Source organism: Trichoderma evansii (assembly GCF_050947405.1).
Source record: "Trichoderma evansii strain SZMC 28006 chromosome Unknown GGI43scaffold_5, whole genome shotgun sequence".
In the NCBI taxonomy this organism is placed as follows: domain Eukaryota; kingdom Fungi; phylum Ascomycota; class Sordariomycetes; order Hypocreales; family Hypocreaceae; genus Trichoderma; species Trichoderma evansii.
Window position 1 is genome coordinate 136575 of NW_028145201.1, and position 25063 is coordinate 161637.

Below are 25063 nucleotides of genomic sequence, written 5' to 3' on the forward strand. Positions count from 1 at the left end.
GACCAGGGTAACGGTACCATGGTAGATCCCGATTACACCATGCCGGAGATATTTTCAGATGACAGCCACGAGATTGTGACAATGAAAAAGCTGATTTGGTGGGACTAAATACAAATAATGAACGACAATATATGAAAATATCGCACGTTAATTCCGATATCACTCTGTCCACAAAACGCCAGCCATGGTACAAAAGTTGGACATAGCATAGATTTCATCACACTATTCAATAAGCTCACTACTGTAAGATAAATCTCACATTGAAATAGAGTCTAATAGAGTGGATTGCAGAGTAATCCAACAGAGAAACTGGCTTGGGTGTTGTCATCTCTCTTACTTCCATTCCTGGAAGCCACTAGTGGTGCCATAGCCGTTTGTCGATGCGCTATAGCTATTTGGGATACATGTTAATTATTCTGCGCTATAGCTATCTAGGATACATTTCGGCTGTTATCAGCCTTCTCCGTAAAATAAGGTCGTAGGAGACATGGCTGTGGTGAGGAGCGCTAGTGTCATGAATAGATTTGACGATGGTCCCATGAATGGAGACTGAATATCACATTATATAATCGGAATATCTGATTAAAGAGCACAATTATACTTTTAATTGGTCTGGTCTTAAAATTACGGTCTTGTCGTTCAGTAAGCCTCCCCAAGTGATCATATGCGTGCCATAGTAGCATACTCTCTCCAGAAGCAATATATACCGATTATGCAACTAGATCACTATCAAATCTGGAAGCTTCATATGGTAGACGTAATAAACAGTATACAAACCTAAGGCTATGGGTCTATCAGGTTTGAAGAGAGTTCTTCAAACAAATCAGCTGTAACGACTTATGATAATAGTCATTTCGCTATACCGTCTTCATAGCGTGTGTAGTTGATCGGTAATATAGTGGCATTATAACACTCCGGTCAATTACAAGGTTTAGCCATTTAACAGTCGTCAGTGATACAATTGTACATTTATCAGCGAGGGCCGCCTGCCTTCATAAACTTATAACTTGGACTGTCCGCCACTTGATAATTTATCCATACTAGGCTGTATATATCGACTTATCACACTCTCAATATAAAAGTTATATTTGAAAACTTGATTGCTCTGCCTACCAAATCGTATGTAGTTTTTGCTGTGATCCATTATTAGGCGTCATCGTTAATTTTGTAACCCTGTTGAATAATGAAGACTAGCATCAATATTTTAGCATTTCAGGTCAAGCCGTTGATTCAAGTTGGCGATTATCTATCAGCGAATGTTTTTCGAGCTGCCTGCCTTCAGCTAGTAAGTGTCATAAACTGATATAATTCTGTATCTCAGGCCACAATGTTCAAAATTTATTGATATCTCAACTTAATGAGGATGCTGACGACTGCCGAATATGAACGAAACTTGAAGGGGGGAAAATATGAAAAGAAGCAAGTATAAGAGATACAAAAAAGATACAAGAGGGATAGACTAGGTCTCCTGAGATGGGTGACCGCCAGCTGGATCATGAAAAAGATCTACAGTATCCTCGTCCTGCCGCTTGTGAGTCCAAAGTTTTGTGAGTGAAGGCAGAAAAATTGTTACATAACACGTATAGTATAGTGCCTATATAAATATATCAGCTTGTATTCGTGGAGGGAGAGAAGGAAGGAGAAGCAGTGAGTGGTTGAATGCTAGAGATATGGTAATAATGGATAATAGTGTAATAGCCTCGCTTATAACATTTATATACCACCTTCCGCTTACAAAAGCAATGTATGGCTGAGACATTTAATACAAAAACGTTCTCGATTAAAGCATAGCCGCTTAATAATATGCACTATCATTAAGTCGCCAGGTTGTGCTGCACTCTCTTCTCGATAGGCGCCGATGTATTAGGTAGTTTTTCATAGCAAAATTGGGCCCTTTTTACAGCTTAGGCGGTTAAATAGGTTGCTCAGGTGTTTAGGCGTACCTATGTTTAGCATTGCGGTGCCGAGGTAATTCGCGAGGTAATGCCGTCGAGCCCCGCCATTTGATTCAAACAGCTGGAGCTGGCATCGATATTGTGAAGGACAGCTCGAAATCTCCAAACTGAAGGAATCGAAATACGATGCTATTCGATACCTGAAATGGAGTCCAAATTTTAATCGTTCAATTTTATATTAGTTATCGCGACGATAAAAATGGCAGAGCCTTGACAGCATCGCGTACCTGTGCTTCGTACTTGTAAACCGCTTTTCTCTGTTGCTTGGCATCTTACGTCATAGCAAAGGATCGTTCGGATTTCTTGCATACCTACCTTACCTAAGATAAAAGGTCTCGTACGTTAACAAGTACATTAAAGAGAGAGTCAAGTATGGGCATCGTATAATAGAATGTCTGGGAGGCGGCATGTAATACTCCATAACTCAAATTCAATAGCCTGAAACTATAATTCACGTGACATCTCATTGGTCGCTTTGTCTCTGCTTTCAGTCGGTCGCAGCAGCAGCTATTTTCCTAAATAGTAAATAATGGTTGATTGCAATTTTCCTATTCAAGTTAGGACTGGGCACTGAGACTGCTATGGTAAGCGGAAGTCACGCCAATGCTCTTGATTACAAACTTGAGATTTTGCTATATTAGGAACTAAGTCCATGGAAAATCCAGGAGTGGACGGATACTTTGCACAGTGAGGCATCTTCTGCTATTGAACGAACTCGAGCACCGTTAGCGTCTAGGTCATCCTGCAGGTCACAATCTGCAAATTACGCACAGATTTGCCAATCAGATTCTTTGGGCTAAATCTCAGTTCCTTCTACTTTGAGCCGACAAGAGCCAGTTCCGCCCTCCTAATAATCTTGCTCGATGGACTCGATCAATTCTATCCATAGGGGAGCCGAGATGAAATATCAACCAGGTGAGCCAAACCAGCCCTGGGACTGATTGATATCTGGCCGCTGATTGTTTCTCAGACAACTCTTTTCGCTTCATTGCGATCCAAAGCCCGGCTGCTGCAAAAGACCCGACAACTCGACGCTTAGCTCGTTCGCATGCAATAAAGCAGGCTATCAAGGCAAAGCGTGAACTCCAAGAAAAGCAGAATGTTAAATCTGCCATCATAACGCACGAGGGCCATCACAACAGAACGGCCGATCATCCAGCCCCCACTACGTCAGCACTCTCTCCTTCGAACAAATTATTCGACTTACAGACCATTGATGCGTCGAGGCTTAAAACATTGATAAAACAGAGTAAGTTGGAAATACATTTTACTATTCTTTTCGAGATACCTTGCAGTGAGTTTAACAATAATTTCGGGCAGATTCGGAAAGACAAGCTGCTGAGCCTGTGTTCAGCTTGAAAGAAGACGACGTCGAGTTTCAGGCATTCGAATCAGTATTCCTAACCGGCGTTGATGACCCTGCACTATTGAACGCTGTTATGCTCACCTTCGCACTTGGAGTAGCTGATGGAAATATTAATCAAGAATGTCTCGGGTATTTGAACAGAGCAACTAAATCCATTCGTGAACGGATGGATCGTCCAGAAAACGCTGCTTCGGTGGCGGTCATAGGAGCCATTTTACTCCTTGCAGGCGTAGAGGTCTGTTGTCATCGAATGATGTCATGTCAATGTTCTCGATACTAAGACCAATATGTAGGCTCGATTAGGGATGTGCTCCCAAGTTCAATTGCATATGAAAGCAATACATCAACTACTCCACTTATGCAGAGACGAAAACATTTATTTAAATGGCAGTATCAAACGTGCCATTTTTTGGTATGTGAAAGCGATATCATAACCTTGATGCTTCACTAATATGGCTGAGTAGGCAAGACTTAAACTGCTCGATTATAGCTGGTTCCTCTCGACTATTCGATCACACAACGTTTGTCGAAATGGACTGGAGAAGAGATCCATTTACTCCAAATTTCTATATTCTATCGCCAGGTTTCCAGGCACGGGCTCATTTATTCAACGACGAATTTATCAGCATCTTAGAAGACACGCACGCATTGCAATGCATTCGAGACTCGCCCAATTTTGGTTGTCGTGATACTGGAGAAATGATGCGATATGATAGCCACCAAGGATCAGTTCAGTCCAGACTTGTAGGCTTGCCAAAAAATTCCCTTTTTTTGGAGTGCTGTTATCTTGCGATCTACATATCGGCATGTCAGCTATGCGCAAAAGCTTGGAAAGCTTTGGCAATTCCTGTTAGTGCACTACACCTTTTATGTTTAACCCTTACTACATCTCGTCTTTGAACTTTTCATGGAAAAATAATGCTCACAAAGCTTTATAGGCTTATTTGTCAACTGTGTTACTCGAAAAATTGCAACAAGCAGATATCAATGGCGTTTGGGATGACGACCCTGAGCTGTTTTTCTGGCTTCTATATACCGGGGGGGCTTACCTGTCTGCCGGTCCAACGCGCTCGGCGTATATCGCACTTATAAACCAGAAATTCTCATACGGATCGAAGAGTCCAAATAGTTCATTATCGACAGTTCTCCACATATTCAAGATGTTTGTGTGGTCAGAAGAGGCGATTTCGGCTGAAATCGAAAAGTTTTGGGCAGAAACGAACAAGAAGGAACTGAGAACATATAATCAAGGGTGACTCAGAAAACCACACCTTCATTAATTCGATACTTACTAAATACCGCCGATATGAACGCAGGCGTTCACTGGCGTCTTGCATTTCAATGGAGTTAACGGCGTTTACAAGATTCCCTATTGGATTGAATACCGGCGATGAATATAAATATGGCAACTTTGAGTATGTTGAATCCCTCATAACGCTATGCATTCAAAATTAAACCAGAGCGGGTGAAGCTCATTTCTTTTATAGGTCATGTTGTGCTCATAAGAGATCTTGTAGCATTCAGTACTATATTTAATTTATAATGCGGATTTCTTCCTCTGTCACCCGCCTGACTAGGCTATTGCAAATATGCTGTTCTAGGATAAATAGCTTCATCCCAGACTGACTGTAAGAATCATGTTTCGCTCGTTGTGAGAACAAAAAGATGATGATCAAGATAGAGATAGATCAATATACCATTTTCGCTAGCGTAGGTAAATATATGTTTCATATCAGTTTGAATGCCATTATATGGGCCGATTGAGGGTAACGACAACAGCTTCTGTAGAGGGAATTGACAATGTAGCCTCGCCTCTTGCAATTGGTAGTGCCTCGTAGTGAGGCCGACCTGATTGCGCAAGCCGCCCATGCGTATAGTTCCAGCTGAGCCCACCCCAAGAGATGCCAGAGTCAGCGCTAGCCCCTGCTCCAAGAAGCCTCTGTACTGTGGCTCCTCTTACTCCAGAAGGAATTTGTAGCGAGACTTTCTGGCTTGGTCGAGGGTATCGAGTTGTGGAATTCCACTCATCAAGGTTGATAAGCACGTATTTGCTCAGCTTGGACGACTCATAAACACCATAAGCAGAGAACTTCCATAGCTCAGAGCCAAGGTCGATGGGAAGAATTTGGACTTCAGGGTTATGGCCAATAATATCTGCTACGACAACTTGGCCGTAAAGTGGTGGTCGGACGTAAGGTTGCATGTTACCTGTAGGGACAGGCACCCAGCCTGTATATCCAAAGGTGGTACCCTGGATTAGATTAAATCGGGAAATATTCTATTCTTCTGATCAGAAATCTCTCTTCACAAGCAGTGGAAACAGAGAATTCACGCACCAGAGACATCCCATACATGAGATAGTCGATCAACCATAGTGAGCTGCCAAAAACACCCTCTACCTGACTCATAAGCAGGTTGGTATAATCGCTATTTGTCTCTCCAAGTAAGAAGGTAACATCCGGATAGTTTGTCTTCAAATAGTTGTTGGCAGGAGAGTAGATGCTAAGATTAGCCACAACGGCCGTGTGGTTCATGAAAGTCTCTGCTGTATGTTAGGGGCATGTTAAACTCGAATAAAAAACTGTTGAGTGTGTAGGATTACCCTGAAGCCTAACCCAAGCCTGGTTACCAGCTGCGTAGCTACCTCTGAATTTAGCTGGTGCGATATTAGATAGCTTTATATGGTAGGTCGCTGCTTACTGGTGCAGAGAAACTGATTTAACATGATTGGTCAAATCGATGCCTCCGTTGAACGCATTTTGCCTTCGTTGTAGTTAGTCCCAGAGTCATCTAGAAATGGTTTAGGGCATTTAGCTAACGTGGTGAAAGTATTTAGCTGAGCGTTTGCAAATACAAGAGCTTGGAAGAATTTTTGTTCGTCTAGGCCATATGGGTTTCCCTTGAGGACATTTTCTGAGATCGCATCGGCGTATTCGGTCCACTCTTGAAGATAGTCATACACAGTATATCCACAAGGACGAACTCCGCACGGATAGAGATCCACTTCGTTGCCAATCTCAAAGTCGATTAAGCTGCCTTTTAGCGTGTTCATCACGAGTTTGCATACTTCCATTGTGTTGTTAAGGCCCCAGCTAGCATTGTTTGCAAGATTAGCCTGGAAACTCCACAGGGAGCCTGGGAAGTTGTTGAAGGCCTCAAAATAAACTGGGCCAACATATACTGCCGAAGGGATGCCATTGGCACCTGTGTCTACCTGAATTGACAGTTCTTGCGACGCATTATAGTAAGTGCGATCTCTGTTCTCTAATATTAGGCCTTCCGGTATTTTTTGGTTAGTGAAGTCGAGCTTACGCAGATGTTCCTCCCACTCGAATGTACGGGTGCTTCCCAGTCTTTGTGTATAAAAGATCTAGGATATCACGGGAAAACAAATTGGGGTGACTATTGTTTCCTATCGGTATCCATTAGCATAAACTATTTTGTTCCAAGTTTAAAGGAGTACATACCAGCAAAATCGGGTAGCCAATGTGCCGGAAAAGAGAAGGAAGCGAAAGCATGGTCCACGATTTGGGAGGCACCAGAAGGAACAGTGCGAGGAGCCGCAACTTTAATTGTGGAACCAGGGGCTGCTACTACTCCTGGTAGGAGAGGAAGCGCCGCTAGAAGTTTGTGCTGTCTCATTTTAAGGAAACAGGTAGGAAACTCAGAGTAGCAGTGCCGGATGTCACTAATTGAGACTCGATATAACGGGATAGGTCAGGCTTTATAACGATTTGGAACGATCACGGACCCTTATATGCGTAAGATCCGAAGCAGCACCAGAATATTTGCAACCAAAGCAATCATATTGATGAAGACATTCTACCTAGGCAGGTCGTCATTGCAACTAGATCTAAGAAGGTATAAATTACTCCGCAAACTCGCTTTTTCGGAAGTTTACAAGCAGTGAATCGAGGAGAAAGCCTGCAGAGGATTACCACAGACGGTATGGTAGCGGTTCTCGGCTGATAGACAACGGAGTTCGGCAGGATCGCCGCGAAGAGGCTAGCAGACAGCACCTAGAAGAATGGCGGCTTTCGGGTGGCAGGCTACATTGCCTCCAACTGTGGTACCATAACGAAATATTTGACACATATAGCCCTGTCATATTCGTCATCTCAAAGCCATTGGGTCTTAAATGATTATATTTTGTGTCTATGTAGAGATTCCGTAACAGAGACACGGCCAGGAAAAGAGATATCCCACCAAGTTGTCGCGAGATACAGGTGTTGAACAAATAGCAGATATAGAATATTGGTCGTAGTTTTTAACACTGTAAGTAGAGCGTTGGTGGAAAGACAGGTTCAACATGTAATATTTTTCCGATTTTACGTTTCTAGCGAGATCTTAGACCACTGTCACTCAAAACATGCCTGCCAACCACGAAAACAATTAAAGCTAGCAACGCGAATAGCCCGCATCTTCCAACGTTGGCTCGCCAATGCATGTTAACAATTTACAGAAATGTCGTGACCAGGAAAGCTAATTTTATACTGCGCCTTTAATACTGCGTAGAATATCTTAAACAAGGGTAACTTCTTTCCAAGTTATATTGCTTGCATCTGTATTTCGAACGACTTCTTTTAGAACTCTTCCCAGACCGACCCTCTCAGCAGCGTTGGCACCGTTTCTACCAACAGCTCTCCACTCTATCATCATAACGTGAAACTCTTCATACTCTTGGTAGCCATAGAACCTTTTGTATGGGTGGCCTTCATGCGGCCGGCTCCATTCGCAGTGATAATTTGCTTCTGAAATGAGTAAAAATTCGTAAAGCTCTTCAGCGCAAAATTTAGACTTCCATGTTTCATCAAGTAAAACATAACCACAGATTTGTAAGTCTTTAGTGTAGAGCAAAAAGACTACACGCCCATTCGGTTCCCAATATGGATCAACAGAGCCATAACGAAGGTAGTAATCAGAAGGCTTAATGTAGAATTGAACCGAAAGCGTCTGAAAACATAGAGGCTGAAGATTATCGGGAATATTGGTCAGATTAGAGCGCACGTCAGGCGGTGATGAATACCGAGATCTATAAGTTGATATGACTGAATCAGAGTTGGAGTGACGACCAAGAGGATTTATGTTAGTCGCAGCCTCGGAGTCGTACCCAATATCCGAGGTTTCGTTATATCCAGAGGAAGGCCAAAATATACACCCAGTTTTCCCCTCTCTGTTATAGTCCCATACCAGTCTTTCGATTCCATTCTCGTCTCTATATTTCCAGTCAATCCAAGTGCGCGCCCTAATCCATGTTGTTATTACGTCTTGTTCTTGTTTTGGACCTGGCAGTGGTCCATACGACGCAAGCTCCATGGTATCTCCGTTCCACTGCACAGCGCCATGCCACCCAGCCCAGCTCCACGAAGGGAAGCCTTCTTTCCGATTCATTTTGCCAGTTGGCTGCCAGAGAAGAGCTAGATCAAATATAGACGCAGGGAGTCCGCAAATCATTGGCGACGACAGCGCCTGGCTTAACACAGCGCCGATGCCGCTGAAGGCTTTCAGCGTGTCGGATGGGAAAGTCAAGTTTCTCAAAGTATAAGCTTGTACAGCTCGAAAATACATAACAGACTGAGCTTGGCCTTCACGGATATACCTGGATGTAGTGTCAGGGAATCTGAGAGGCTTATCCGGTCCCAACTCGTTCCCTTCATGGACGTCTTCCCCGTAGACATGAGAAGGGCACACAAAATATAATTGGTCGTTTGTAAAAATAAGCGCCCGTGTACTAAGTTGTTCTTCTTGATAACTTCATAAGGTTAGCCATAGCATTACGCCTGCGACGATCTTTCAAGCAGTAATACGCACGTCCATCCGCGCGATCTATATTTGGCTTGGTCCATATACGCGCTGTGGTTAAAACGACCTAGAACAGGTAATTCGGGCAAAAGTTCTGAGCGAAATTGATGTAATTGACGAGGATTAGAAACTCCAGGCAATCCATTCGAAGCTGCACTGTCTTCCGCAACTAGCACAACCATCGTTGCGTATCTATAAATCGAGTCCATGGCCTCAATATTAGCAGCCGCATTCTGTACATTATCCTGGAGTATACATAGGCTATCAATCCAGATGTAACGCTCCCCTAGTTGACGAGTAAACAATATGGCATCTTGAATGGTCGGAGATAGCTGGTTCCAGTTGCCCCCAATCGAGCCTTTCACTCGTAGCTCATCGATGTTCTTAGAAGTCGTCTTGAAAGCTATACTATTGCCCCATACATAGCTTAGCGCCAGGTATCGACATGGATATGACTTGTCGATAAGACAGTCATCAATAACGTCGATCAGCATGAATCCTTCAGGTAACTGAGAAGCTCGAGTTGCTTCTATAGGGACGCTTTTGCACGCATGTTTCTTTTCACAGAGATTAATCCATTTTTGGACTAGATTTACGTTGATGAACGCATCATTTATAATCCTCGCATCCCCAAGCATGGACACTTCATCATCTCTGATATGTCTAATGCTGAATTCGATTTTGTCGACCTGAGTGTTCGCTACGAGCCAAAATAACAAACAGGCGTTTGGTAAGTCGTCTGATATAGAGGACCATGTACCCTGAAGCAAAGCTTTATTTCGTAAAACTTCACGAGAGCCTGGTGCTTTACGAAAAGCTTTGACTAGGAACTGGCAAAGAGCGCAGTCGGTACGCGCTTCGACTTCGACGAAGCTACCCAGCTGATGCATCCGCTGCTCTTTGTAGGGCGATGAGCGGAATGCCACTGGACTCAAGTTGAAATTCTGGCATTTCTCGCAAAGTCTTCTAGGTTCCTGCATATCTGGGGTGGCAGCAGCCATGCGATCATTAGAAGCTGGCAGTTGATTGAAGAAATGAGCCGCAGTACTCTGTACGGAGTTGCGAGATGGTTCTTAGCGCGGAGAGCCTAATGAGTTCACGGCACGCCTGAACAACACACGATAATGGGTGCCTAAGTACAAAAGCATTCTCCACTCCACTTATGGAGTAACATAATGAGCTATTGGTGCTGATTTGTCGCTTGCGGGCGCTGTCCTCGTCAATCATAGAGCCATATTTTACCTATTCTCTGTATTGTTAAGGACATGTATATACAGAATTGTGTTTCGTGCTGGCATGTTTATATACGACGAGATTACTATTGTTAAGGTTTAAAAACGCCCCTTGTTTTTAAGCTGAGGATTTAGGGAAAACTGGCGGTAAGTTCGGACTGGAAGGTAGCTGCAGCTTGACTCGCATAGTCGAAGCATGAAGAAATTTCGTGTTGCAACGCACATCTCCTCAGCCAATAGTGTGGCGAGAGAAGAGGGGCAAAGAGCGCTGCGGGACACGGAACCAGCAAGCGAGTCCCATCTACGATACCCATTGGATGCTAGATGCTGCAGGTTACTGCATGTATGAACAACAGCGCCTGATTGCTGGCGAATGCACCTATTACTGCGCGCTACATGTCTTATTGGTGTCGCATATTGCCACGTATATAATGATGCCCAATGTGGCTTGTAGGAATGGATAGACAGCCACGTCAATAACATTCCGTATTACCTGGTCCCTCTAATAGTGGATAGCGCATTTTTGAAGTAAGAGTTCAACAATTATAAAGAGGTCGTAGCCAACTCTTCTAGAGAGATTTTTTTCTGTACTGCAATTAACATCGTCCTTTACCAATTTTCTCAAACGCCTCTCCGAGATTTTATTTTTGCTACTAAAAATTCACAATGGCACTTGTGAGTCTACTTCATCACGGTAAAACACTCTTTGGCATCTAACGTTATATGAACAGCAATCTGTTACAGTACGCCCTCAAAAGGCTGAAAAGTCCGACGAGATTGAGGTGTAAGATGATATGTAGTATACATTGCAAAAAGTGCAATTGGCGCTAATTACCGTTACAGCTTTATCGAGGAATTGATTGGACAACCCCTTTCCACTACGGCCTCCGCGATTCCTGTTTTCTCTTTCAAGTGAGTGGAGATGTCTCACGTTACTATTTAAGAGATTTATAGCTGATTGTAAAATAGGACAACTGAAGAGAATGTGGAAAAAATCAAGTCAAAGTGGGGCAATGAGATTATTCTTGACGCTTACTAAGATCGTCCAAATCTTTGGGCAGCTAAATCACTGTTGACGCCGTCAATTAAAACGAAGGGATAGCTGTCATTTGAGAGCGAGCAGCACAATCATTCATAGTGAGATATATCACGGAGTTCAACAGGACAGGGCTAGATAGTGATGCATGGAGTAAAACAGAGACTCTACTATCAGCAGGATATATAATATAGAAACAGTATAGGAAATCATACTAAAAATAAATGAACATATATATATACCATATTCTCACTACTCTCGCTTGAAAGATGCGCTTTTGCTCCGCTTACGTTATCATGATAGCTCCCCTGTTTTCAATGGAATTTCAGCATTCAAACCCTCAGTGATATTTAGGAAAGAGGTCTTCCACTCCAACATGCTCTACCTAAAAAGTGAAATATTCTTCTTTATAATTTAGTTTTGGGCTCCTAACTTTGCTTTAAACATTGAGTGCATTTTCTCTGTTCACTTAAGAATGTGCCGCAATATTTCGGGTGTATTGGAGTAGAGCGGTCATACTGCCCCCCTCTTCTCCAAGAAGAGAAAAGTTTGCGGGTCGGCTCCGGGATAACTCATGATTTGTTGGAGCGATCTATTTAAAATTAAAGGGCTAGTGTTGATTGGAGTGCGTCAGCCTTTCGGATCGCATCTAAATCTTCATTTATTAAGGGGTCATCCAACCCAAGGATTCAACCCTCAATCAGGAGACAAAAGAATTGCAGGCTCACCAATTATACCGAGCTCCTCTACGTCAGCACAAGCAATGATAAAAACACTATACATCACACAACGGCACCCCTATTATTACTACAATAGTTATTATTGCCATTATGGCTCTTATCCTATTATACTATAATGTCATATTACATGCGTGCTAATATTTACAGCACATCTCGTCATCAAGGGAGTCTTTAGAAGCTACGAGAGATATAGCACAAGATACATGAGGTTGACTTATACATTAAGGCTGTTAAAAATGTAATAACCGTCAGGCTATATATTGAAACAATATACTATGGGATCTACATTCTTTCATAGCAGCATATTGAACCTTATTTGGCTGAATTGTGTTTGTTTGATGAAATATAGCTATTTGTATGATTTGGGTCTAGTGGGGTTAGTTGCATCGAGATTTTTGCCGACCGGCTATTATAGCCTAGGGGCCGGAATAAGGGCAGGCCATACACCTACATGTATGCAACCCTGCTGACTTAATACTACAACTATATAGATTAAACTGGCAGTATACAGTGCCCCTGCATATAGGAATGAACAGATGATAGAGTATAGCGCAACTCGTGAGAGCCTCAACACCCAAATATGCCTCATTCAGGCTCAATTAATGCGTATATTGCCTAGGACCACAAATCATGACAGCCTGGACGGTGCAGGCTCATTTACCTGATTTTGCAATTCAGGTGGCTATTTTTTTTTTCAGGGGTACCAAGGAGGAAGTTATCTTGGAACGTTAGAGGACTCCACCAGGCCGGCTCTTTAAGATCAGTAACTCAGAGAGGATATTAATATATCACCAGAAGTATAAAGTCTCCTCGGGGACCCAGACATTAGAATATAGATGAACACAATACAATTCAAAATTACACTCATTGGTAGGCTAATTCTCCTCTCAAAAAAGCCTTTACTATCCTGTCCTACGGGTATATTCTCTACTACCTAAATTCTGGAACTGGGATCAAAACGAATTGTGATACACCAAGGTGAGAATTCTTTATAACTCAATACCATTCTTCAGTCAATGCCATACTGAATACGACCAATCTGTGCGGCTTCAAATTTCATCCAACCGACAAGATATATTCTTTCTAATCAAGTTACCAGTGCTATCTTTATCCGTGTTTCCTGAATTCACAATGAATAAGCCTATGACGCCGTTGCTGCTTGCTGCCACACTGATGGCAAGCGGTGCTATTGCACAGACACAAACTGTTTGGGGACAATGTGGAGGTACAGGCTACAGTGGTCCGACAAACTGTGCTTCTGGTTCTGGATGCTCAACACTTAACCCCTATTACGCCCAGTGCATTCCTGGCGCAACCAGCTTCACTACCTCGACTACCTCAACCAAGTCTCCTGGTTCTGGGCCAACTACAACCACATCTTCAGCTTCCGCACCAACTGGCTCCGGCCAGACACGATTTGCTGGCATTAACATTGCTGGATTCGACTTTGGCTGTACCACTGATGGAACCTGTGTTACTTCAGAAGTATATCCGCCATTGAAGAATTTTGATGGTGCGAATAACTACCCAGATGGTATCGGTCAGATGCAGCACTTTGTCAATAATGATAAATTAAACATCTTCCGTCTGCCTGTTGGATGGCAATACCTTGTTAACAACAATCTGGGTGGAACACTGGATGCCACTAATCTCGGCTATTACGACCAGCTCGTTCAGGGCTGTTTAGCTACTGGAGCGTACTGTATTGTTGATATCCACAACTATGCCCGATGGAATGGCGCGATCATCGGCCAAGGAGGCCCTACAAATGCTCAGTTCACCAACCTGTGGACGCAACTGGCAACCAAATATGCGTCTCAGTCAAAAATTTGGTTTGGCATTGTTAATGAGCCTCATGATGTGGATATTACCACTTGGGGCGCAACTGTGCAAGCCGTTGTAACCGCCATCCGTAATGCCGGCGCCACGACGCAATTCATTTCGCTACCCGGAACTGACTACCAGTCCGCTGGAAACTTCCTTACTGATGGCAGTTCTACTGCCTTATCTCAGGTGAAGAATCCTGATGGCTCAACAACAAATTTGATCTTTGATCTCCACAAATACCTTGACTCTGATAACTCTGGCACTTCTACAACTTGTGTCACTAACAACATCGCTACCGCATTCCAGCCCGTCGCCACCTGGCTTCGCCAGAACAACCGCCAGGCTATTCTGACAGAAACTGGTGGCGGCAACACTCAGTCTTGCATTCAGGACGTGTGCCAGCAGAACCAATTCCTCAACCAAAACTCTGACGTCTTCCTCGGTTACCTTGGCTGGGGTGCTGGATCATTTGATAGCACCTACGCACTGACCTTGACGCCGACTGAAAACGGAAACACTTGGACTGACACCGCTCTGGCAGCAGCTTGCTTCTCTCGCGCATAGATTTTTCGAGAGCGCAGATGCAGTCTATCCTTTCGCGTCTTATTCGTTTATTTTTCTCTTCGATTGAACATAGCTTTTATACCGAAAATTTTCTGTACATTTGGTTTAGCATTAGAAAACTGTGAATATTGGATCTATCTCTTCATTTATCAAGAATCGTCCCATCTGTGTTATCCATCTAGTTACAAACCAGCCGCTATGTTTGTTGTGTATTATCTACTTTGTGCCTAGAATATGTATGCTATCACCTCCTCGCCCATTCATATGTCATGGCATTTGTCTTGGAAATATTATAGTTTGTTGATTTTAGTTTTAGGACCTAAACCACGTAGTGTGGTCATTTGCTCCTATTTAGCAATCTCTACCTTAATTCTCCGTTGCAGACGAAGCTCTCCCTTACTTGTTGAATTCAGTAGCGACCTTTTAGCAATACGACTCCCATGATTTGAAGCGTAAGAACTAGTAGCAAAATCTCCAACATATTGGTCCAACTCATGTTTTAAGCATAATAGATTGATAAGGGTCGAAAGAACGGTTGTCTTCATTATCAAATCTACATGGCACCACATTAGATAAAGTATATCCACTAGAATATATCGCTCAATCTTATTATTTTTTATTTCCAAGTCTAAAACTGCATTACCACTGCATCATTTACCACTGCATCAGAAAAAGCAACATATCCTTGTCCTTTAACGAATGTTGCGTTCCAAGGTCCCTGCGCTTTCCCCTCAGCCAGCTGGATATAAAATATACCATGCGCTTCACCATCAATGTCGCTATAAACTGGATCTCCGTCCAGCTTTCGTTCATCAGCGTAATAAAATCTATATAGCTTCTGTTAGAAAACAATCGAGATTTATAATCCCACCATAACTCACTTGTATCCAGAGTCCTTGTACTCTTCTGCGAGATAATGTATTAAGTGTGCTGAGCCAGCCTTTCCAACGCCTTGAGATAATAACGGCCGTACGATCATGAAAGGAAGTTTATTTCCGGTATAAATGAACGTCTTAGATGACTCTGGTGGTAGCAAAGCAAAAGATGTAATAGCTAATTGCGCTGCAACATAGGCAGACACAATATTAACATTATTATCAGATTGAAAAGCTGTAATTTGTTCCGCAAGCGCTGTTGGGGAATTCATCAGAGCAGACGAGGAAGCTGGTTAATTACCCTAAAGTGTTAAATTTGCCCTTATATTTTGCTGAAAGCCCCCCGCCCACGCGGAATGAAGGGACGCACCATTGTAGAGCACAACACTCGGATGACCAAGTTCAGTAATAATTTTGGAAAAAATACCCTCGACTGAGGAAGGGTCAGAGAGATCAGACTGGATCTGGAGATAGTCTTTTTCCCCTTCTGAATTTTTATTTGAGCGGGAGACTATTGCAATTTTGTAGCCCTTTGCTGCAAATGCTTGGGCAACACCGGCCCCAACAACAGGCCCATAGCCTAGGATTAGAGCAACGTTTTGGGCCATACTGAAGTAATTTGTCAAATATCACGTTGGACACAGAGTATATGATTATAATATTGCTTCTATTTATTGCTACTTCGTGCTTCTTATATGACTGCGGTGTATCCAAATATTATTAATTTCTGAAGCGGGTATCCAGCTATCTTACCAATCAATATGATTCGCCGGAAATAGTTGCCATCGTTTTATAATCCAGTGTTGCTGCGACTCCGCTCGGTCCACTAGTCTCTTTTTTGACGCGTGGTGGGTCTCTTCTGTTGCTTTAGCTGACGATAATAGTGATGTCGGTAAAAGTTTCTTGCATTTACACAACAAAGAAAGCTTTGTCGTGACGCAAAGGAAATAGGACACATGAGGGTTGTCATGCTTCCAACTGGCCGTATATATAGACAGAAGACTAGACATGAAATAATCTGTAGTTGAATCGAATATCATCAATTTTCCAATTCAAAAAAAAAAAACATCGTTGCAGCTACTTTACCATGGTTTTCACTAAGCTTGTTATTGCTGGAAGTACCGGCTATGTAGCTGACCATGCGATCCGCGCCATCTTAGCCTCAACGAAGCCCAAGTTCGATGTTACCATATTGACTCGAGCCGACGGTGGGAAGGCAGTAGCATCCATACCAGGCGCAAGAATTATTCCGGTTGATTACAATGATCATAATGGCCTTGTAAAATCTATCACGGGGGCTGATGCAATCTTATCTTTCGTCTCTGGCCCTCCATCTAAAGCTATCGATCGACTACTTCTTAAAGCGGCACAGGAAGCTGGTGTTCGACGCATATTCCCATCAGAATACACTTTGGACGTACTACATCCTGCCGCAGTGAGTCTGCTGACTGAAGGCGGTAGCTGGCCCGAGGATACTTCAGCTGTTCTTACTGCTCGAAAATTTGTCTCTCTCGCTGAGGAAGGAGGGCCTACAAGCTTTACGACGCTTATTCCATCTGCCTTCATCGATTCATGGCTAGAGGGGGATTTTGGCTCGTTCAATCCCAAAAATCGCAAGGTAACTGTGCTTGATAGTGGAGATCACTATTTTTCAGGATGCTCACTCCCTTTTATCGGAGCTGCAATTGTTGCTGTTCTTCAAATGGACGAGGAGAAAACTAAGAACAGACGCATACCCATCACTGAAGTACGTGCGACCATGAACCAAATTGTGGATATATACGAAGAGCTCCTCGGCGCCAAATTCCAGAGAGATCAAATTACGTCCCAAGATTTGCTGAACCAGAGGAATGCAGATCTGGCTGCTGGAAATTCGTTTGCTGCGCTTTTTAACAGTATTATCGTGGGTGCATTTAATGGATGTGGAGCGGGCGACCTCGTGGACGGCTTGGATTTCGACGGCGATGGCCTTCTTACTATAAAGAGAAAGACTCTCAAGGAGTTGACTACGGAAGCTCTCAAGAGGATTGGAACCATCTAAAGGAACTTTAACAATCACAGCGCTCAATACATCTTATGAGACTGGAAATTTTAAAGCAAGCGATAAATGGCGACTAAGTGAGGTGTGATACAAAAGGTTGCAACATGTTAGAATGGGCAGAGAAACAACTTAATGGTTCATACATCGCAAAAATAATGTTATTATTATTGTTTCGAGATCTTAATGTTCAAATTCTTTTTTGCTTGTCTTGCAAAGCTCTAGTGAAGGGCCAGCCAATCACGGTCGCATCAATCAGAAGATAGGTCCCCGAGCCTTTTTTGATGTATGGATTACTTACATAACTAATACTGGGCTACTAGGGCGGTAAAATCTAGGGAGGATATATTAATGTTGCTATACACTCTAAGAAAGAACATGAATATTATTAGTAGTAGTAGCACTAATATAGCCAACCCTGCGTGTGTACATTTCCTTTTGCGTTTGGGCTGTTTTTGGTCTATTATCGAATCCCGTCTCACTTCGCTCGCAAATCCATTAGTCAGCAGTCTAATTCCGGGCGAGGTGAGCGCTGAATAATGGCTAAGAATACAGACTACATACAGCCACGCGAAGCCGCTGCTAGTCCTACTCATACTATTCTACAAGCTGAACACTCAACGGCTGAACTCATTCCCTTAGCGTTTCTAGGGGCTTTTGAAAACTTAGATTTGGCTGTCAAAGTGGTTTTGGGAAACGACCTTCGTCATAGCCAAGCGAAATGGGCATTAAAGGCTGTTGGACATGTAGAGGTAAATACTTCCCCTGATTCGATTCACCGACCCTCAGAGACTGAATCGGATTGCTTTCCCAGAGCGCAAAGTGCGGTGCGACCTACGCAAACCTACTTGTGGCAACTGTGCGAAGACGTTGCAATCATGCAAAGGCTATGGCATGCAATTGTCCTGGCCTCGAGAAGGAAACAAACGGCGGGCAATTGTACTTGACTGTGACTCAAACACATCAGCGAAAATTCACAGGAGATATCGGGGGCGTGGTGTAATGTTTTTGAACGTCTCATCCGCAGATGTGGCACTATCAGATGCTCTAGAAGAAAAACTTGACCTTGGTAAGCAATCTCGTTTATTTCAGCCACTGTGCAGCCCCATCCAGCCCGCTAACATGGCGCGTTGATGTAGCCGATTATTTACACGATTTTCCAATACCGCGTTTACCATATCTTTCGCCATTCTTGCTTTCGGGAAATGACGCACATTTACTAGAATATTGTGAGTAATTGGCGGCTTTTATGATCCCAAATCGTCTAACTCTAATGAAATAGTCAAAGAGACCAGAACACGGATATTGGCCCCAATTATGGACGAATCTTTGGCCTATTTCGTATTGAAGATGGCAATGGTCAACACTGACTCCTCTTTTAACCTAGTTCTAGAAGGAATATTTGCGTTATCTTCTATCTTGCTTCTGGGGCCTTCAAAGAGCCAATACCACAAGGCGCGGCTTATTTCGATGCTACAGAGGAACATAACTCGGGTCGACAGAGAAAGCGTTATCCGGAATCTGATCGCCACTATGCTTCTTTTTCAATGTGAAGTATATAAGACTTTCCCTCTCTATGTTTAATTTGCGCACGCTAAGGAAGGTAGATTCGCAATCCTGGAGGGCACTGGCGCGTCTATCTTTGCGGAGCGAAGAAAATCATCTCCGCTGTTTCGGCTTCAGTTATACTCTATCAACATGACTGCATGCCACTGATGGATTGGATTTATTACCATGAAGTAATGTCAGAATTCAGCCTCCGGCATTGGGCAGAGGCGGATGCTATTGATAAGTTCTGCAAAGGGCCTCTTGCGATCCGGCCTGGTAAAATATTTCTTGGCAGTATGGTAAGTTATTTGTTCATTCTCTGGTGGTTTTCAGTACTGAGATAAGAACGGTAACAGGCTCCCGATGGAGTTACATGCCCCACAGATGCCCTTGATCTCGTTCGACACATTTGTAAGCGGCCATCGCCTAATGGAGACAGTCATATACCGTATGACAACACCGATATGATGCGGATTCAGCACCTTCGACAAAATCTCTACGGAACTATTGGAGAATATGGAACATTTCACGGAGACTTCGAGTCGTCGCTTAGCAGGCAAGATATGATAAATTCTCTCTATCGATATGCTGCGTTGATATACTTGAACCGTACTGTATCATTTGTCTCCACCTCTTCGTTCCCACACAGACGATTAGTGAGGGAAGGCATCCTGCTTTTACAAAACCTTGGATTTTGCGAAGGCATATGGCCGCTATTTGTCATAGCCTGCGAGGCTAATGAAGATGAACAACGTCTCCAAATATTAAACATTCTATCTAATACGAGTCGAGAACTAGGGCAGCGATCAGAACATCTCATTTTGATTCAAAACATGGTCGAAGCTATATGGAATCAAAATGATCTCGCGATTGAGAGCGATGTAAATTACAGTAGAATACTTAACGCTGTAATTTCCAAGGCGCCGGCCCTACCACTCTTCGCCTAGCATATAAAAGAAAGCAACTCGACTTATCTTTTGAGAGCTTGTTCAAGGCTGTATCTATAAGTAGCGATTTGAAGTCAAAAATCTAATTTTCTCATACACGAGACACAAATTAATTCCTGAATGTGTAAAAGTCGAGATATTGCAAGAATCTTATAGATTTTGCGGTACGAGGTGGAGCATGCTAAACATGGCGTAACGCCCAATGCATGGAGCACGAAAGCGAATTCTTTTCGAAGAATAGTGTCGAATCTGTCAACATAGGGCTGCTTGAGATTGGCCTTGGTGGATTTCGTCTATATAGAGTAAGAATATCACAGTCTGACGTAGTAATCATGAATATTTATATACCCCTCAACATATCAACCACTCAAAATTGATAAACCGAAGTCTCAGATTTAATTCTAAAAATGAAGACAACATCTATTCTTTCCATTATTTCTGCTTTTATTACGATAGCTGCTGCTTTGCCTGTGGCAACCAAGTCTGTATGTAATTTTTTTCATTGTAAATAATCCCCTTTGTCAGTCATTAACTTGTCAAAGGCTGCAAATTTAGAAGCTATGAGTAAAAGACAAAGTTTCAGTGGCAGTTTGGCGGGCCCGGGCTGGATCAAAGAGGAGGATGAAGATGTCAGCTAGAAGTGACTGATGCAATCTTTTTTATATTTCATTTTGCTAAATGAAACATGCATATTTATGGAAGTTGCGCTAAATTAATGTCGTGCAAGCCTTGAAGATAGTCTCGATCATTCTCTACCCATTCAACACATGGATCAAGTTTTCCCCACTGAATCCTGTTCTGCCAGCGCATGGGCAATAAAATCTTCTGCTCATTACGGTACCAAGGAGCTACAGCAACTGTTACCAACATAATACGCGTATCGTCGGTACGATTGGGCATGCCAGCGTGCCATATGCGTATGTCGCGGATGATAAGTGAACCTTTGGGAAGGCTAGCTTGGATTGGCGGCCGCACTTTACGGCGCTCTTCCACTAGTTTGGCCGCAAAGTCGATGGGAACACCAAGGTCCTTGGCTCGAGCTGCTTTTTTCTCGAGTGCTATGGCAGGGTCAGGGCCGTCATCTCCGTGCCCATTTATAGTGAGTGCCTCCAATGCTGGATCATTGTGTGTGCCCAGCCAAAACTCTGTAGCCCCATTCTCGGGCGAAGTTGAAACTAGATTGATGTTGACGCAAAAGCCAAAAGGCGTGTGGGGAAACCCAAGAGCCATGTCGATATGTACAGGCTGGCGTGCTTCAGCTTTAAAGGCTGTATTAGCACTGTACAGACGGATCTTTGGCTTAGGGCCCAACATATGCTCAAGAATCTCAGCAGCCCATGGATTCGCAATAATGTCGTCGAAAACATATCCTTCTTCTGGGACAGGCTCTTGTTGAAAATTTCTTGTCTCTGCGCTGAAATTTACGTGCGCTTTTTGGCGTAGCTTCAGTTTCTCTGCGTCGGCAACCATGCGTTTATTGAGATGGTCTAAATGAGCTGGGTCAACTGCATTCTCAAGGACAACCAGGCCATCCGCATGCAAAGCTTCGAGGGCAGCCTGAAGGTTATAGGACCCCATTGTCTTTGTTGCAAGTTCTTCATCAGTCAATCTGATGATTCTTGGCTGCTCGGCTTCGCTTGTTTGTGCAGTCATGGCTGTTGATCCTGGATTCTATTCTTGTTAATTGATCTGTGTGTTCGGTAACTCGATCTCCTGTCTTGTCAAACACTTGAATAGTCTTGAAGTTGACGATCAAAGTGTAATTATAACTTCGTCCACTCGGTTCTCGGATGACCACTACAATAATACGCTCCTGATGACTTGATGCGAGAGCCGCTGCGCTTTGCCTGGATTATTCCTATTGAAGCATAACTAATAGTCCCAGGAAGTAGCCTTACCAGATATGACATCTCCGCCTATCAATACTCCGTAGTAGAGTAATCAATGATGGATGGTGGGGGCGTAACTAGCCCGCCTTTGGTATTCCGTAGCAGCTCTTGGATGTTCTCCATGCAGTAAAACTGGAACTACTAGCCACTGCAACCTGAATACGAGCGCCACGATCAAAAGCACTGCTAGCTTTACAAGTATGGTCTATACCTAAATTGTTTTCTCGAATCATTAGGATTATATCTTCTTTCTCTTTTTTTAAACAAACATAAGCACACTTCCTAAACTTTGCCGCTGCATTTGAATCGAGGTGAGTAGGTATTTATTCTCTAATTTTAGATTATATGGTGGTATTTTTGTTTCTTTCCAGTTCTCTTTCGAAGTTTTTTTTTAAGAAATATTTCGCTCTATTTCCCTGCTTTCAATAGTTTTGCTAATTATCAGCTTTCAGAGACTAAAACATTGTTACAGGTCTCCTTCATGACTATGTTTGAGAGCTCTCCTTCTGGCAGCCTGCCTGAAATCATTGGCTATGTTGATCCATGGATTGCTAGTCCTGGCAGTACAATTGATGTGAAGGTAAATCGCCAGAAGAATAAACATAAATATGCCTTCATTTCTTGATATGCCTCAAAAATTCTCTATTGGGCCTCGTTTATCCATTTATTTGCTTTACGGCAATAGCTGGGCTACCTAATATGTACTAATATAGCCTTGATAGGTTTCGTCGACAGAACCAGAGTTGAAATACTGCGTCACTCGTCTCATCCATGGCCCTCAAGGTGTCGATACATCAGGAATGAGGCCCGAGATCATCTCATCAATATTGCCTGGCAGCTGCAAAGGCCAGTATCAGGTTGCGCACCCAGGCTCTTACGCTATCATTTCCAAGCGAGATTACCAAGTTGGATCTGCCGGCATGGAATTTAGTGTTTATTTTCAATCGCATCTTGTTGAAGCGAAACATGTCCAAACACTTGTTTCAACTCTTGATATATCAGAAAAGTCTGGGTTCGCGGCAATATTGACTGCTGGAGGCTTCGTTGAATTTTGGATCGGAACAGGCACAACGGTCGAGGTGGTATCTACTAAATTTAAACCAGATCTAAAAAGGTGGATTGAGCTTCGTTTCACTATTCGAGGAGCAGATTTTGAATATGAGATCCATCCTAAGTCTACCTTTACAGATATCCCTCAGTCAGCGAGCAGCGGAAAAATGACCCTTGACTACAGAGCGGATATTACAAAACCCTGCACTTTAACTCTATCTGCAATGTTTGCAGTAGGTCCTCATGAGGCATCCAATAACCCAACTAATTTTTTTAATGGTCGTCTTGACAGCCCTACAATGAGATCAGCTTGTTCAAATAACCACATACTAGCGAAGTGGGATTTTTCTTTAAAAATCTCAACTGATAGTATCGTTGATGTGTCTGGAAATAGGGCGGGTGCAGAAGGTCAACTTATAAATGCACCGACAAGAGCAGTGACGGGGCACGATTGGGACGGAATGGAATCAGACTGGACTAAAGCAAAGTACGGCTACGGGGCTATTCATTTCCACGAAGACGATCTTGATGATGCGGCTTGGGAAACTGACTTTTCGATAACCTTGCCCCAAAACCTCAGATCCGGTGTCTATGCGATAGAGATTGAAGCAGAGAACGGCAGTACAAAAGATACCTTACCATTCTATGTGCGCCCTACTGCAGCTACAAGTACAGCGCTTGGGGCAAAGGTTGCGTACATTATTTCTACTTTTACTGTGAGTATAAATCTTCTCTCATATCTCACCTTATTCCCAATACGTTATGATATGTTTTCATACTAATGCCGATTGGAAAGTATCTCGCCTATGCAAACGAGCACGTATTTGACCGAGTACACTTGAAAGACGTGGTGAATACCACTTGGAAAGCCATACCAGATAAGCATGCAGAAAAAACAATACGAAGAAATGATTTAGGGCTTTCTTGTTACGATATTCACAACGATCGATCTGGAGTAATATACTCAACAGCTAAGAGGCCAATTCTGAATATGCGTCCCGATTACATCAGTTGGAATTTTCACAGACCCCGAGGCCTGAGTGCTGATTTGTTGATGCTAGAGTTTCTAGAAAAGAGTGGTATTCCATACGATGTTGTTTGCGATCATGATTTGCACACTTCTGGAAACGCTAGCATCAGTCGCTATGGAACCATTATTACTGGTTCTCATCCAGAATATCATACTGTTGAGAGCCTAAGCGCATATTCAGACTTCATCAAAACTGGTGGCAATGTCATGTATCTTGGCGGAAACGGCTTCTATTGGAGCTGTGCAACTCAGGATGAGTATTTCCATAGAGTTGAGATTCGCAGAGGAGGAGAAGGAATAAGATCGTTCACTTGCCCTGGTGGTGATCGCATTTTCAGCAGTAATGGGCAGTCGGGGCTATTGTGGAGATCTCGTGGCCTGCCTGCTAATTGCTTATTTGGCGTCGGGTGCTGTGCGGAGGGTCCGGTAAGTTCCAACTCGTTCTCCGATCTCATATGGACGACGATCAGCCAAATAATAAATTCTCGTAGGGTCCAGGCGTGCCATATAAAAGAACAGATGCCGGGAAAGTAGCGTCATTCGCATGGATGTTTCATGGCATTGGAGAAGACGAGCTCCTTGGAGAATTAGGCTTTGGAGGTGGCGCAAGTGGAGATGAGATGGATAAATGCGATTATAACATTGGAAGTCCACACAATACTGTTGTTGTTGCGACTAGCACAGGACATCCGGACAGATTCGGGATGTTTCCTGAGGATATTTCGTTCCCTTTTCAGAACGTCCTCGGGACCCAGACCAGAGAGGTCAGATCTGACGTTACATATTATGAAACGAACGGTGGTGGCGCTGTTTTCAGCGTTGGGAGCATCAATTGGCTTTGCTCACTCGGATGGGATCATTTCCAGAACAATATCGCACGCCTCACAGGAAATGTTCTGCAAGAATTTGTACGCAGACATAAATAATTGGTTTTGCTATTAGGATGCAATTTAGTATCTTCAGTTCGCATCCCCAGTAACTCGGTAACTCGTTCGATAGATTATCTCATCTTTTTTTTTCTAATTGTATGAGAATTGACCTATTTTGGGTGCAGCGATACAGATATTGCGGGTATCAGTTTCGTATGAAACATTGTATACATACGTCATTTCATTAAGTAAAGCACAAGTTCGACAGCAGCAGCTATGAGACTATTCTAGTTAT

At 43.2% G+C, this 25063-nt stretch overlaps 10 protein-coding genes across 10 annotated transcripts; 6 read left to right on the top strand and 4 right to left on the bottom strand.

The window, feature by feature from the left end:
- Positions 1-2818: 2818 nt before the first annotated feature.
- Positions 2819-4577, top strand: GGI43DRAFT_421417 (uncharacterized protein; the record flags this gene model as incomplete). Its single annotated transcript, XM_083207950.1, has 6 exons — positions 2819-2870; positions 2926-3204; positions 3276-3556; positions 3615-3733; positions 3786-4170; positions 4260-4577. 6 exons carry the CDS (start codon positions 2819-2821, stop codon positions 4575-4577), a joined length of 1434 nt encoding a protein of 477 aa, XP_083062433.1.
- Positions 4578-4808: 231 nt separating this feature from the next.
- GGI43DRAFT_432594 (glycosyl hydrolase family 79 C-terminal domain-containing protein) lies at positions 4809-7109 on the bottom strand. Its single transcript, XM_083209605.1, has 7 exons — positions 6789-7109; positions 6634-6733; positions 6141-6578; positions 6022-6084; positions 5924-5961; positions 5658-5863; positions 4809-5599 (listed from the first exon to the last, which is right to left on the bottom strand). The coding sequence occupies exons 1-7, from the start codon at positions 6961-6963 to the stop codon at positions 5069-5071; spliced, it is 1551 nt and encodes a 516-aa protein (XP_083062434.1). The 5' UTR covers positions 6964-7109; the 3' UTR covers positions 4809-5068.
- A 531-nt stretch (positions 7110-7640) lies between these two features.
- Positions 7641-10432, bottom strand: GGI43DRAFT_306233 (HET domain-containing protein). The gene is made up of 2 exons (XM_083201614.1): positions 9133-10432; positions 7641-9073 (listed from the first exon to the last, which is right to left on the bottom strand). The coding sequence occupies exons 1-2, from the start codon at positions 10122-10124 to the stop codon at positions 7843-7845; spliced, it is 2223 nt and encodes a 740-aa protein (XP_083062435.1). The 5' UTR covers positions 10125-10432; the 3' UTR covers positions 7641-7842.
- A 589-nt stretch (positions 10433-11021) lies between these two features.
- GGI43DRAFT_381600 (uncharacterized protein) lies at positions 11022-11394 on the top strand (the record flags this gene model as incomplete). Its single annotated transcript, XM_083203143.1, has 4 exons — positions 11022-11030; positions 11087-11139; positions 11199-11267; positions 11325-11394. The coding sequence occupies 4 exons, from the start codon at positions 11022-11024 to the stop codon at positions 11392-11394; spliced, it is 201 nt and encodes a 66-aa protein (XP_083062436.1).
- Positions 11395-12901: 1507 nt separating this feature from the next.
- GGI43DRAFT_306303 (carbohydrate-binding module family 1) lies at positions 12902-14696 on the top strand. Its single transcript, XM_083201615.1, has 2 exons — positions 12902-13172; positions 13231-14696. Exon 2 carries the CDS (start codon positions 13263-13265, stop codon positions 14520-14522), a length of 1260 nt encoding a protein of 419 aa, XP_083062437.1. The 5' UTR covers positions 12902-13172; positions 13231-13262; the 3' UTR covers positions 14523-14696.
- Positions 14696-16005, bottom strand: GGI43DRAFT_432598 (uncharacterized protein; the record flags this gene model as incomplete). The annotated part of the gene is made up of 3 exons (XM_083209606.1): positions 14696-15349; positions 15404-15686; positions 15768-16005. The coding sequence occupies 3 exons, from the start codon at positions 16003-16005 to the stop codon at positions 15151-15153; spliced, it is 720 nt and encodes a 239-aa protein (XP_083062438.1). The 3' UTR covers positions 14696-15150.
- A 415-nt stretch (positions 16006-16420) lies between these two features.
- GGI43DRAFT_399128 (uncharacterized protein) lies at positions 16421-17644 on the top strand. The gene has a single exon (XM_083205306.1). It carries the CDS (start codon positions 16485-16487, stop codon positions 17436-17438), a length of 954 nt encoding a protein of 317 aa, XP_083062439.1. The 5' UTR covers positions 16421-16484; the 3' UTR covers positions 17439-17644.
- Positions 17645-18003: 359 nt separating this feature from the next.
- Positions 18004-20322, top strand: GGI43DRAFT_399130 (Zn(II)2Cys6 transcription factor). Its single transcript, XM_083205307.1, has 6 exons — positions 18004-18187; positions 18250-18504; positions 18575-18664; positions 18718-18989; positions 19043-19282; positions 19340-20322. Exons 1-6 carry the CDS (start codon positions 18157-18159, stop codon positions 19928-19930), a joined length of 1479 nt encoding a protein of 492 aa, XP_083062440.1. The 5' UTR covers positions 18004-18156; the 3' UTR covers positions 19931-20322.
- Positions 20323-20531: 209 nt separating this feature from the next.
- On the bottom strand, positions 20532-21779 carry GGI43DRAFT_399131 (phytanoyl-CoA dioxygenase family protein). Its single transcript, XM_083205308.1, has one exon. It carries the CDS (start codon positions 21581-21583, stop codon positions 20624-20626), a length of 960 nt encoding a protein of 319 aa, XP_083062441.1. The 5' UTR covers positions 21584-21779; the 3' UTR covers positions 20532-20623.
- Positions 21780-22300: 521 nt separating this feature from the next.
- Positions 22301-24825, top strand: GGI43DRAFT_432604 (N,N-dimethylformamidase beta subunit family domain-containing protein; the record flags this gene model as incomplete). The annotated part of the gene is made up of 4 exons (XM_083209607.1): positions 22301-22399; positions 22542-23585; positions 23666-24325; positions 24391-24825. The coding sequence occupies 4 exons, from the start codon at positions 22301-22303 to the stop codon at positions 24823-24825; spliced, it is 2238 nt and encodes a 745-aa protein (XP_083062442.1).
- Positions 24826-25063: the final 238 nt, after the last annotated feature.

What these genes read in the sequence shown, in the direction of transcription:
- GGI43DRAFT_399128 (XM_083205306.1), top strand. Translation starts at nt 16,485, where the DNA reads ATGGTTTTCACTAAGCTTGTTATTGCTGGAAGTACCGGCTATGTAGCT.
- GGI43DRAFT_306233 (XM_083201614.1), bottom strand. Translation starts at nt 10,124, where the DNA reads ATGGCTGCTGCCACCCCAGATATGCAGGAACCTAGAAGACTTTGCGAG. An exon ending in TATAGATCGCGCGGATGGAC is followed by an intron (nt 9,074 to 9,132) that starts GTGCGTATTACT and finishes AACCTTATGAAG; the next exon opens with TTATCAAGAAGAACAACTTA.
- GGI43DRAFT_432594 (XM_083209605.1), bottom strand. Translation starts at nt 6,963, where the DNA reads ATGAGACAGCACAAACTTCTAGCGGCGCTTCCTCTCCTACCAGGAGTA. An exon ending in CAGCTAAATACTTTCACCAC is followed by an intron (nt 6,085 to 6,140) that starts GTTAGCTAAATG and finishes ACTACAACGAAG; the next exon opens with GCAAAATGCGTTCAACGGAG. An exon ending in GGCTTGGGTTAGGCTTCAGG is followed by an intron (nt 5,864 to 5,923) that starts GTAATCCTACAC and finishes AACATACAGCAG; the next exon opens with AGACTTTCATGAACCACACG.
- GGI43DRAFT_306303 (XM_083201615.1), top strand. Translation starts at nt 13,263, where the DNA reads ATGAATAAGCCTATGACGCCGTTGCTGCTTGCTGCCACACTGATGGCA.
- GGI43DRAFT_399131 (XM_083205308.1), bottom strand. Translation starts at nt 21,583, where the DNA reads ATGACTGCACAAACAAGCGAAGCCGAGCAGCCAAGAATCATCAGATTG.
- GGI43DRAFT_399130 (XM_083205307.1), top strand. Translation starts at nt 18,157, where the DNA reads ATGGGCATTAAAGGCTGTTGGACATGTAGAG. An exon ending in CGCACATTTACTAGAATATT is followed by an intron (nt 18,665 to 18,717) that starts GTGAGTAATTGG and finishes CTAATGAAATAG; the next exon opens with TCAAAGAGACCAGAACACGG. An exon ending in TGCTTCTTTTTCAATGTGAA is followed by an intron (nt 18,990 to 19,042) that starts GTATATAAGACT and finishes TAAGGAAGGTAG; the next exon opens with ATTCGCAATCCTGGAGGGCA.